Source organism: Salmo salar, chromosome 19 (genome assembly GCF_965601325.2).
Source record: "Salmo salar chromosome 19, fSalSal1, whole genome shotgun sequence".
In the NCBI taxonomy this organism is placed as follows: Eukaryota; Metazoa; Chordata; class Actinopteri; order Salmoniformes; family Salmonidae; genus Salmo; species Salmo salar.
This window is the reverse complement of record NC_138309.1, coordinates 66,622,634-66,635,572: the sequence shown is the minus strand read 5'-3', so window position 1 is coordinate 66,635,572 and position 12,939 is coordinate 66,622,634. Positions and strand designations below refer to the sequence as shown.

General features: G+C 41.4%; 1 protein-coding gene across 3 annotated transcripts in view; it reads left to right on the top strand.

The window, feature by feature from the left end:
* Positions 1-815: 815 nt before the first annotated feature.
* LOC106579092 (nucleolar transcription factor 1) overlaps positions 816-12,939 on the top strand; it is a 36,560-nt gene continuing 24,436 nt past the window's right edge. The window contains exons 1-10 of one of the 3 annotated variants that reach the window (XM_014158639.3): positions 817-1,608; positions 2,038-2,210; positions 2,666-2,749; positions 5,857-6,012; positions 6,191-6,255; positions 6,363-6,486; positions 6,827-6,946; positions 8,272-8,393; positions 10,807-10,954; positions 11,120-11,161. In XM_014158639.3, the coding sequence (XP_014014114.3) occupies positions 1,560-1,608; positions 2,038-2,210; positions 2,666-2,749; positions 5,857-6,012; positions 6,191-6,255; positions 6,363-6,486; positions 6,827-6,946; positions 8,272-8,393; positions 10,807-10,954; positions 11,120-11,161 (1,083 nt within the window). In that variant the 5' untranslated portion in view covers positions 817-1,559. Of the gene's footprint in view, positions 1,609-2,037; positions 2,211-2,665; positions 2,750-5,856; positions 6,013-6,190; positions 6,256-6,362; positions 6,487-6,826; positions 6,947-8,271; positions 8,394-10,806; positions 10,955-11,119; positions 11,162-12,939 lie in introns of all 3 variants that reach the window. The other 2 variants (XM_014158641.3, XM_014158640.3) reach the window with 2 other exon arrangements.

Sequence of the window (12,939 nt, the reverse complement as noted above, 5' to 3'; positions counted from 1 at the left end):
GTCTACATTTGTTTTTGCCACATTTATTCTATTACAGACACCTAAATGCATACTTTTACAACAAAATACTTAAACATGTCATTTTGTACTTGAAACATTTAATTGAAATACTGTAGAATTCAATTAATTCCTATGAAGAACTGCTTCTACTGGGGAGTGCCAATATGGCCAACCTGTGGCTTCAAATGGTCGTCACTAGTTATGAAAGCCACAAAGTCATAAATCCCACCTATTTCTATAATTGATATTTTTTATTTTAACTAGGCAATTCGGTTCAGAACAATTTCTGCTTTTACAATGACGGTCTACCCCGGCTAAACCCTCCCCCAACCCAGAACACACTGGGCCAATTGTGTGCTGCCCTATGGGACCCCCGATCACGGCCGGTTGTGATACAGCCCAGGATCGAACCAGGGTCTGTAGTGACGCCTCAAGCCTTAGACCGCTCCGCCACTCGGGAGCTCTATCTTCTTAAAATCTTATTTCAAACCTAACTTTAACCACTCTGCTAACCTTATGCATTACCCTAACCTTTAAATTAAGAAAACATAACATTTTTGTATTGATACATTTTTACAATATAGCCTATTTTTATATATACATCTAGTGCTTCTACACCTGCATTGCTTGCTGTTTGGGGTTTTAGGCTGCGTTTCTGTACAGCGCTTTGTGACATCAGCTGATGTAAGAGGGGCTTTATAAATAATTTAGATTTTATTGATATAAATCATTGGGACGAACGGATTCGGTTCTCGGTTGAAAGTTGTCATAATGAGCCCCCTCCAGCTAGCTTGTGGCTAGAAACTTCAGCAATGATTTTAAACTAGTCTGCCGAAGTTGGGACGTGGGAGTGTTCAGTCATTCCGTTTTTATCGGACTACAAAAGCAATACATGTGTTGTTTTTTTTAGCTGTCATTTTGGCCAGATTAGCTACACTATCTAGCTACTTCTCTTTTACTTATTACTATGCCACATGTTTTTTGTTAAATAACTAACCTATCTGAGAAGACAACAACTCCGAATGCATCCGGTTTTCAGAGATACACCATTGCACTGGATTCACATCGGTTCGTCGTTACTTTAGCCAGCCTACATTGGCATGTCAAGGTGACATGCATATTCCAGATGGTTATTTCTCAATTGTTCCCACTTTTACAAGTTTTAACTAGCGCCATGCTGCTGCTGTTAGCATAATATAGCTGGTTTGGGCTCAGCAGGACGACTCGACTGTCTGAACCGAATACATTCGTTTCCACTCGACTCCCAGTTTCAGCTGCGCAATCTACGTCATTTTCGGCACCAGGCGTTTCCGTATAGCCTCTCCCAACGAAAATGCACAACTTTAGCTACCTATGTATATCATTTGTTTATGAATTTGAGTATTTCATTTAGCTAAACATTATTGCTTGCACCAGGACCATGAAATGGGAACGTCTCGCGTGCTTCCAATGACCACACGAATGAGTTTGAACTAGCCATGTGGTTCTTCAGCAGCTAAGCTAGCTAGCGTTACTCACATAGCCGCTATTACTCGTGCAAACATCGCCACTAGTTTGTGATGGACTTTACAGAGGAAGAAGAAATGGAGACAAGTTGTGAAAAACAAGGTAAGTAATGTATGAATGTTTTTAACTAATCCCCGGGGTGTGAAGTGACTTGACCAGCTGGCTGGGATCATTGAGCTGTGAATTTTGGAATCGAGTTCAAGCAACCATTTTGTATGTAGCTCAATTAGGCATGTTTATCATTTTTCACTGTAAGTTAGCTTGAAATGCAGTAAGGTTTTGCCTGTCACTCTGTCATTGCCCCCCCTGTCTGTCTCTTCTGTGGACTGTCTGTTTGTCTGACTGGTCGTCTGTCTGTTTCTGTCAATATGGCTGTCTATCTGTGTTGTCGATACATCTGTCTGTTTGATTTCTTAGACATCTGTCTGACCGGTTTGCTGTCTGTCTGACCGTCTGTTCTGTGGACGTCTGTTTGTGTCTGACTGAGTGGTTGGTTGGTCATCGTTCTGTATGTCTGTCCTTTGGTTACAGCCTGGGGTAGGGAGGACCTGATAAAGCTCCTGCATGGTATCAAAGAAAACATTCCCAAAGGTGACATGAGTATTTACACTAAAGGGGAGAGGACACTGAAGTGGGACAAGGTGGCTTTCGGTTCCTACTCTCCACAGATGTGTCATCAGAAGTGGAAGGAGCTATCAAAAAAGGTGGGTGACTTCTGGCCTAGAAACCCTAGCCTGGCCTCAGATCTGTTTGCACTGTTTAGCTGAGTTGGCTATACAGCACTAGCATATCTGGGACCAGGATAGGCACATTCTCCTGAGACAGACAGCGTTTCATCTGAGTTGGCTACCTTGCTATCCGTTAAGTAAATGAGTTAGGCTACTCTTGTATGTTTGTTCTTGGTTCTCATGGAATATGAAATGCTAGTCAAAATATTCATACATTGGTTCACATGAACTTGGTACAGAGATATACAAAGCAATGTCTATCATTTACATTTTAGTCATTTAGCAGACACTCTTATACATAGTGGGGACATTTTCATACTGGTCCCTCGTGGGAATCGAACCCACAACCCTGACGTTGCAAGCACCATGCTCTACCAACTGAGCCACACGGGATACTATCAAAACATACTATGTCTGTGTTTCTCTCTAAGGTGCGCAAGATACGTTCTCTAACAGAGCTGGTCACTGAAGCTGAGGTTGCCTTTGAAAACCCTTTCCAGGGCAAGAACTGGAGGGTAAGTGAGAACTCGGTCTAACTCCTGTAAATGTCCCTCTTGAACCTATAGAAAGTTGCTTAAAGTAATAGAGTAGAACAGGGATCTCCAACCTTTCCTAGCACTTTTAAAAATGAAACATGTCGCAAGCTACTAATTATTCTCTAGCTTTCAAATGGGGACATTCTTCTCCTCTCCCCTGCAACTCTTCCCCGTCCTTAGTGTTCCAAGAGAAAGTAGTGCACTAAGTTTTCTGTCAATATACAGTACGATTAAAAAGTTTGGACATCTACTCATTTAAGGATTTGGGGATTTTCTTTATTTTTACTATTTTCTGCATTGTACTATAAGTGAAGAAATCAACTCATATGGAATCATGTAGTAACCAAAGCACTTGTTGGCTGCTTTTCCTTTCGCTCTGCGGTCCAACTCAACCCAAACCATCTCAATTGGGTTGAGGGTAGGTGATTGTGGAGACCAGGTCATCTTATGCAGTACTCCATTCCTCTCCTTGGTCAAATAGCCCTTACACAGCCAGGGTCATTGTCCTGTTGAAAACAAATAATAGTCCCACTAAGCCCAAACCAGATGGGATGGTGTATCGCTGCAGAATGCTGTTGTAGCCATGCTGGTTAAGTGTGCCTTGAATTGTAAATAAATCGCCAACACTATCACCAGGAAAGCACCATCACACCAACTCCATGCTTCTCAGTAGGAACCACACACGCGGAGATCATCCGTTCACCCACACCGTGTCTCAAAGAGATGGCGGTTGGAACCAAAAATCTCAAATTTGGGCTTATCAGACCAGAGGACAGATTTCCACCGGTCTAATGTCCATTGCTCGTGTTTCTTGGCCTAAGCAAGTCTCTTCTTCTTATTGGTGGCCTTTAGTAGTGGTTTCTTTGCAGCAATTCGACCATGAAGGCCTGACTCACACAGTCTCCTCTGAACAGTTGATGTTGAGATGTCTGTTGAACTCTGAAGCATTTATTTGGGATGCAATTTCTAAGGCCGGTAACTAATGAACTTATCCTCTGCAGCAGAGGTAACTCTTGGTCTTGTTTTCCTGTGACGGTCCTCATGAGAGCCAGTTTCAACATAGAATTTGATGTTTTTTTCCATCTGCACTTGAAGAAAATTGAAAAGTTCTTGGAATGCTCCTCATTGCTTTGAAGTAATGGACTGTTGTTTTTCTTTGCTTATTTAAGCTGTTCTTGCCATAATGTGGACTTGGTCTTTTACCAACTAGGACTAGCTTCTGTATACCACCCCTACCTTGTCACAACACAACTGATTGGCTCAAATGCATTAAGAAGGAAAGAAATTCCACAAAATAACATTTAACAAGGCACACCTGTTAATTGAAATGCATTCCAGGTGACTACCTCATGATTCTGGTTGAGAGAAGAGTGTGCAAAGCTGTCACCAAGGCAAAGGGTGGCTTGATTTGTTTAACACTTTTTTTGGTTACTACATGATTCCATATGTGTTATTTCATAGTTTTGATGTTTTCACTATTATGCTACAATGTAGAAAATAGTAAAAATAAAGAAAAACCCTTGAATGAGTAGGTGCGTCCAAATATTTGACTGGTACTGTTCCTGGTAAAATAATGGTTAGTAAACAATTAAGGGGGGGTCGAGAAGAAAACGAACACATTTTGATTTTCTTTAATTGTGCATCTAGTGAGGAATGTGCATCTAATGTGCTGGACTTGCAATGGTTCTGTACTGCTACTGCTCATTTCAATGCAAAGTTTGCAAATAACAGATACAAATGATATACTTACTCATGATATACTTCTGCCAGGTAAGCCTACTTTGCAGTTAACATTTAATTTAGACGGTTTTGGGGAAAGTATTTCTGTCAACCGACGACGGTTATCACATCAACTGGCTACACTGAGAGTGATAGACAAACACGCGCACTACACAGGCGGGCAATATTGCTAGAAATTAATTGGCAGATATTGTGCTTGGCTTTTTAAGCCTTTAGTGGCTAACCATGGGTGGGATTTTTTTTTTTTTTTAAACCTTTATTTAACTAGGCAAGTCAGTTAAGAACAAATTCTTATTTTCAATGACGGCCTAGGAACAGTGCCTTGTTCAGGGGCAGAAGGACAGATTTTTACCTTGTCAATGTTGTGTTGATTAAATAGTAGCTGGGAGCTTGCGGTGTCTGATACTTGTGAGATTTTGTTAATGACAGTTTGCAGTGGAACGTGAAAAGTTGCATGTGCTTACAGAACTGTTTGGCGAGCTACTCATAGGTGGGCTGTGAGCTACTGGTAGCTCGTGATCGACCTGTCGGAGACCCTGGAGTAGACCTAGAAGCTTCCACCTGCTGTAGGCATTGAACATATTACCCTCCCTAGGAGAGGGGGGTGACCTCGACAATTTATTGTTATAAGGAGAGGCTGCCTGGATCTTTAATTTCGGTCTCAACGTAGACTTTGATCTGAAGCCATTCTTGTGATTATTGTGATTTTGCTATTCATTGTAAATGTTTGTAGGCCTATGTATCCAAATTGTATGTTCTTTATATCTGAGAATTAACCAATGATATCAGTCCACACCCGGCCATGATTAGACACTTTATAAACTAGTGACCCGCAGTGTTTGTCATTATACCCTGATGAAGACAGCTTGTCTGTCGAAATGTTGGTTATTAGGTTATTCAATTATTGTATCTGAGCTAGAGTGTACAGCTCTCCTTTTCTTTTCTAATGTCAAGTGGCAAACTGGTCATTTTTTTTGTTCTTGTCCATTACTTGTTACAGTGCTGTTCCTATTGGAAAAACAATATCCTATGTATAAATACAGTAATGTACAAGGGTAAAAAAATATGTTTTGAGCAAATAGTGTTTTTTTTTAGACAAGCGCAAACTTCATGGAGTTGGTCTGGTGGTGCCATCTGATTTTCATCGGCCTCCCCCATGCTTGAAGAACAATAGAGGAGCAATCGAGAAGAAAAGAGGAAAGGGCCACCCCCCACACTTGTGCCATGTCAGAGATGTGCCTTTTTTGTAAAGTGAATTGGGTGGTAAATTAGCTGAAAAGGAGACTGGAGTAGGACTTTAAGAGGATGTTTTACATATTGGAGAAATCTTCTCTGTTCTGTTGCAGATACACCCTGACTTCCCAAGGAGACCTACCCCGCCAAACAGCATCTTCTTCAGAGAGAACCATAAAACGTTTGAGAAGCAGCAGCCTGAAATGACAACTTCTGAGCTCTTTAAGTTAATCAGAGGGAAGTATAATGAGCTCCCAGAGCACGAGAAGGTGTGTCAGTGTGTGTGAAGTACTTTTTTATAGTCATAATGGCAATGATCTCCTATTTTCAAGTTGCTATAGCACAATTTATTTATCCTCGAATTCTTTGGTTTGAGTTAGACTAAGATACCTTTGTAACCTATACACTTGACTGACTGGTTGATTACTTCCTATTTCTGGTTTATAGGCAAAATATGTTGCGACATTCCAGAAAGAGAAGGAAATGTATGAGAAAAGCATGAGGAAGTTCAGGTAAAAATGTATTGAGCTGTCTGTTGCTCTCTTGATGTCATAGATACATGTTTGTTTGTTTGTTTGTTTGACTTTCTAAAGTCTCAACTGAACCAATGCTCCTCCAGGAAAGAGTACTCTGGGGGGAAGAAGGTACGGAGAGACTGTTTAAAGAATATGAGTGAGCCCCTCACACCCCACGGGCTCTGGTACCGCCACGAGAGGAGGATATTCCTTCAAGCCAACCCAGATGTGAGTGTCATAGCTAATCTAATGTAATCTGTTCAAGGCTTATTTTTTTGTTGAAATATTCTACAAGGCTAGCTAGTGGATGGGTGGGGGATGTTAATTAGCAAGGGCCGGTGTGTCTTCAGAGTTCAGCAATTTGCTTCTACTAAACAACTTATAATATGTTATGGCATATTCTTTATATAGAGGAATGACTGATTATCCTGACCTCCCACTGACTGTTCCAATACACAATTAATTTAAATGTAACTGTTATTTATACAGGTTAGTCTTGCTGATGAATCTACATTGCATAAGAAACACATGAACTGCAGGTGATAGAGCATCATGTTTCTCTCCACAGAAAAAAGTAGACTGTATCAGGCAAAGTATTGAGCAGAAGACGCGTTGGTCCAAGCTACCTGACAAGGAGAAACTCAAGTGGATCAATCGCTCTCTGGAGCAGCAGACACAGTATGAGGAGGTGGGTGTTTTGCTGATGTCTTTATGGGGCAGGGGCGCAGCCATAGGTGGGCTTGGGAGGGCATAGGCCCACCGATTTGGCAGCCAGGCCTACCCAATCACAATGAGTTTCTCCCCACAAAAGGACTTTATTACAGACAGAAATACTCCTCAGTTTCATTAGCTGTCCGGGTGGCTGGTCATAGACGATCACGCCGGTGAAGAAGCTTGAAGTGGAGGTCCTGGGCTGTGGTGGTTACATGTGGTCTGCGGTTCTGAGGCCGGTTGAGCGTATTGCCAAAATCTCTAAAACAAAGTTGGAGGTGGCTTATAGTAAAGAAATTAACATTCAATTCCTTGGCAATAGCTCTAGTGGACATTCCTGCAGTTGGCATGCCAATTGCATGCTCCCTCAAAACTTGAGACATCTGTGGCGTTGTTTTGTGTGACAACTGCACGAGTGGCTTTTCATTGTTCCCAGCACAAGGTGCACCTGTGTAATGATCATGCTGTTTAATCCGCTTCTTGATGTGGATTTACTTGGCAAAGGAGAAACGCTCACTAACTGGGATGTAAACAAATTTGTGCACAATTTGAGAAAAAAATAAGCTTTTTGTACATACCGAAAATTTCTGGTGTCTTTTAAATTCTGCTCATGATACATAGGACCAACACTTTACATGTTGCGTTTATATTTTTGTTCAGTATATTGTTAGATTCTGTGTCAAACTTGTATCATGTCTTCGGTATAACAATGTTCCATCAGGAGTAATACTATAGTATGTGAGGAGTGATAGAGACTGGTTTTTACAGCAGAAGTTAATGGTTATCTGTAGGAGCCCAGATGGCTTTGGAATGTGCTGGGTAGAGGGGAAGCAGTCACGGAGTGCTATAGGTGATACGGGTGGAGAGCTTTGGATTAGGCATCAACGGGGTTGAGGTCAGGTCACCTTAAGGGAAGAGGAGCGGTTTATTACCCCGTCACTTCGTCTTCCTGTCGAACCATAAAAGATGTAAGGGTTGGAGAGAAGGAGTGCATCTAAGTTGGAGTATATATATATATATATATATATATATATATATATATATATATATATATATATATATATACTTGTGTTGGTGGAAACATGTTTTGTCTAATGCAGCTGTATTGATCCTCTGGGAAGAGTAAACTTGGTTAAACTTTCATAGTGTCTGTTGAGGTTTTTACTCTGAGAATTAGAAGCTAACAATATGTTCACTATCACAATGTTCCACAATGCAAAGTTCCAGGACACATTTATGGTTTAGGTTGTTGATTTTTGCATCACATGAATCAATCAACCATGAACAACTCTCATGTTGCAGGAGGAGATGGAGGCGCACCCAGAGAATAACGGGAGTCGGAAGGCCAAGCATAAGCCGCTTCTGCGCCACAGTGCGAGACTGTTGAAGGACTTGGCAGACGGCAAGCCTGACAAACCCCCATCGTAAGTCACTGGGCCTACCTTTACCATAAAAGGCTACCTTTGGCAAAATAGTAACTGTTGTATGAGTAAACAGAAAGATAGTCACACACTCTCTAAATATGCTCCCAATAATTTAGTGGGTAAACAACATTTCGGCACAGGTGCCTTCTTCAGGCTTGAACGTTGGTGTTAACCCATACAATTAGTATGAGCATATTTACAGTATTTTTATTTATTTTTACACAAGTATACTGTTCCGTAAGTCAGCAGCTCTCCAACATTATTGGGTCCACTCATGCCTTTTACAGAACTATTGCATGAGTGCCAATTCATTTTCCAAATATAGATACGTTTTCAATATACAGTGCATTCAGAATGTATTCAGACCCCTTGGCTTTTTCCACATTTTGTTACGTTACTGCCTTCTTATAAAATGTATACTTTTTTTTCCCCCTCATCAATCTACAGAATACCCCATAATGACAAAGCGAAAATAGGGTTTTAGAAATTTTGCAAATTTCTAAGAAATAAACAAATACCTTTATTTACATAAGTATTTAGACCCTTTTGATATTAGACTCTAAATTGAGCTCAGGTGCATCCTGTTTCCATTGATCCTCCTTGAGCTGTTTCTACAACTTGATTGGAGTCCACCTGTGGTAAATTCAATTGATTGGACATGATTTGGGAAGGCACATGTCTGTCTATATAAGGTCCCACAATTGACAGTGTATGTCAGAGCAAAAACCAAGCTATGAGGTCGAATGGAATTGTCCGTAGAGCTCCGAGACAGGATTGTGTTGAGGCACAGATCTTTGTAAGGTAACAATAACATTTTTGCAGCATTGAAGGTCCCCAAGAACACAGTGGCCTCCATCATTCTTAAATGGAAGAAGTTTGGAACCACCAAGACTCTTCCTAGAGCTGGCTGAATAATCGGGGGAGAACTGAGAAATCGGGAGAGAAGGGCCTTGATCAGGGAGGTGACCAAGAACCCGATGGTCACTCTTAGAGAGCTCTAGCGTACCTTTATGGAGATGGGAGAACCTTCCACAAGGACAACCATCTCTGCAGCACTCCGCCATCAGGCCTTTATGGTAGAGTGGCCAGACGGAAGGCACATCACAGCCCGCTTGGAGTTTGCCAAACAACACCTTAAGGACTCCGACCATGAGAAACAAGATTCTTTGGTCTGATGAAACCAAGATTGAACTCTTTGGCCTGAATGCCAAGAGTCACATCTGGAGGAAACCTGGCACCATCCCTATGGTGAAGCATGGTGGTGGCAGCATCATGCTGTGGGGATGTTTTTCAGCGGTAGGGACTGGGAGACTAGTCAGTTTTGAGGGAAAGATGAACAGAGAAAACATCAGTCTCAACGTCAACAGTGAAGAGGCGACTCCGGGATGCTGGCCTTATGGCTTTTTCTTTGCAACTCTGCCCAGAAGGCCAGCATCCCGGAGTCACCTCTACACTGTTGACGTTGAATGGTGTTTTGCGAGTACTATTTAATGAAGTTGCCAGTTGAAAACTTTTGAGGTGTCTGTTTCTCAAACTAGACACTCTAGTGTACTTGTCCTCTTGCTCAGTTGTGCACCGGGGCCTCCCATTCCTCTTTCTATTCTGGTTAGAGCCAGTTTGCGCTGTTCTATGAAGGGAGTAGTACACAGCGATGTACGAGATCTTTCTTGGCAATTTCTTGCATGGAATAGCCTTAATTTCTTAGAACAAGAATAGACTGACGTGTTTCAGAAGAATGTTCTTTGTTTCTGGCCGTTTTGAGCCTGTAACGCTCCAGATACTCAACTAGTCTAAAGAAGGCCAGTTTTATTGCTTCTTTAATCAGACCAACAGATTTCAGCTGTGCTTGCATACCTGCAAAATGGTTTTCTAATGATCAATTAGCCTTTTAAAATCAGAAACTTTGGTTAGCTAACACAATGTTCCATTGGAACACAGGAGTGATGGTGGCTGATAATGGGTGCCTGTACGCCTATGTAGATATTCCATTCAAAATCAGACGTTTCCAGCTACAATAGTCATTTACAACATTAACAATGTCTACACTGTATTTCTGATCAATTTGATGTTATTTTAATGGACCAAAAAATTTGCTTTTCTTTCAAAATCAAGGAAATTTCTAAATGACCCCAAACTTTTGAACGGTAGTGTATGTAAATGTGATATTTCAGATTTGTATTTTTTTATAAAGTTGCCAAAATGTCAGACAGTTTGGGGTATTGTTTGTAGATTGTGTGTGGGGGGGTTTAATACATTTTAGAATAAGGCTGTAATGTAAAAAAAAATCAGGAGAAGATCAAGGGGTCTGAATACTTTCTGAATGCACTGTAAATGGCCATGTCATATTTACAGTGATGGAGTTTGTGGTCGTACCTGCCTTTAAGGTTGAGTTAACCATGTGTTTGTGGTTTAGGAAGGGTTACAACCTTTTCTGTAAGGAACAGAAAGCCACCATACAGGGAGAGCGAGTCCCTAACACCCAGTATTTGATGATTTGCTCCCAGCGCTGGAAAGCAATGACACAGAGTAAAAAGGAAGCCTACCAGAGACGCTGTGACAAGGTTAATTGGAGAACATGCATGCTCCGTTCAACTCTTTTTGGTATTTCGTATGTATTTTCATGTTTGGGGGCAAGTCTGTTGAGAAGCTGCTCTTTTAATCTCTTTTTGTGAAGACAGACATGAAATGTCTGACCTCCAATTCAACTTTCTGTGTTCGTTTTTCAGTTAAAGAAAGAATACGTGGTCAACTTGAACCGATTTTTGTGTGTAAGTTCTCTTAATTTCAGAAACTGTCTAATTGTGTGAACACTATTTGCAGAAACATTTGTAATGACTGATTAGCATGTTAGGTGAACACTTAAACTGATGATACACTAGCAATTTTGAGGCAATATTTCTGAGAAATGTTGCTGGTAACAGAGTGGGGTATGAGATACTGGCGCAATAATGAGCAATATGTACATGAATATTATATATACACTACCGGTCAAAAGTTTTCGAACACCTACTCATTCAAGGGTTTTCTCTTCTTTTTACTATTTTCTACATTGTAGAATAATAGTGACGACAAACTATGAATTAACACATGGAATCATGTACAGTCGTGGCAAAATGTTTTGAGAATGACATATTAATTTCCACAAAGTTTGATGCTTCAGTGTCTTCAGATGTTACTATGGAATACTGAAGTTTAATTACAAGCATTTCATAAGTGTCAAAGGCTTTTATTGACAATTACATGAAGTTGATGCAAAGAGTCTTTCTTTTTCCAAGACCACTGCAATCTACCCTGGCATGCTGTCAATTAACATCTGGGCCACATCTTGACTGATGGCAGCCCATTCTTGCATAATCAATGCTTGGGGTTTGTCAGTATTTGTGGGTTTTTGTTTGTCCACCTGCCTCTTGAGGATTGACCACACGTTCTCAATGGGATTAAGGTCTGGGGAGTTTCCTGGCCATGGACCCAAGATATCGATGTTTTGTTCCCCGAGCCACTTAGTTATCACTTTTTCCTTATGGCAAGGTGCTCCATCATGCTGGAAAAGGCATTGTTCGTCACCAAACTGTTCCTGGATGGTTGGGAGAAGTTGCTCTCGGAGGATGTGTTGGTACCATTCTTTATTCATGGCTGTGTTCTTAGGAAAAATTGTGAGTGAGCCCACTCCCTTGGCTGAGAAGCAACCCCACACATGAATGGTCTCAGGATGCTTTACTGTTGGCATGACACAGGACTGATGGTAGCACTCACCTTGTCTTCTCCGAACAAGCATTTTTCCGGATGCCCCAAGCAATCCGAAAGGGCATTCATCAGAGAAAATGAGTATACCCCAGTCCTCAGCAGTCAAATCCCTTTACCTTTTGCAGAATATCAGTCTTTCCCTGATGTTTTTCCTGGAGAGTAGTGGCTTCTTTGCTGCCCTTCTTGACACCAGGCCATCCTCCAAAGGTCTTCGCCTCACTGTGCGTGCAGATGCACTCACACCTGTCATTCCTGAGCAAGATCTGTACTTGTGGTGCCCCAATCCCGCAGCTGAATCAACCTTAAGAGACGGTCCCGGCACTTGCTGGACTTTCTTGGGTGCCCTGAAGCCTTTTCACAACAATTGAACCGCTCTCATTGAAGTTCTTGATGATCTGATAAATGGTTGATTTACGTGCAATCTTACTGGCAGCAATATCCTTGCCTGTGAAGCCCTTTTTGTGCAAAGCAATGATGACGGCACGTGTTTCCTTGCAGGTAACCATGGATGACAGAGGAAGAACAATGATTCCAAGCACCACCCTCCTTTTGAAGCTTCCAGTCTGTAATTCGAACTCAATCAACATCACAGTGTGATCTCCAGCCTTGTCCTCGTCAACACTCACACCTGTGTTAACGAGAGAATCACTGACATGTCAGCTGGTCCTTTTTTTTGGGCAGGGCTGAAATGCAGTGGAAATGTTTTTGGGGGATTCAGTTAATTTGCATGGCAAAGAGGGACTTTGCAATTAATTGCAATTCATCTGATCACTCTTCATAACATTCTGGAGTATATGCAAAT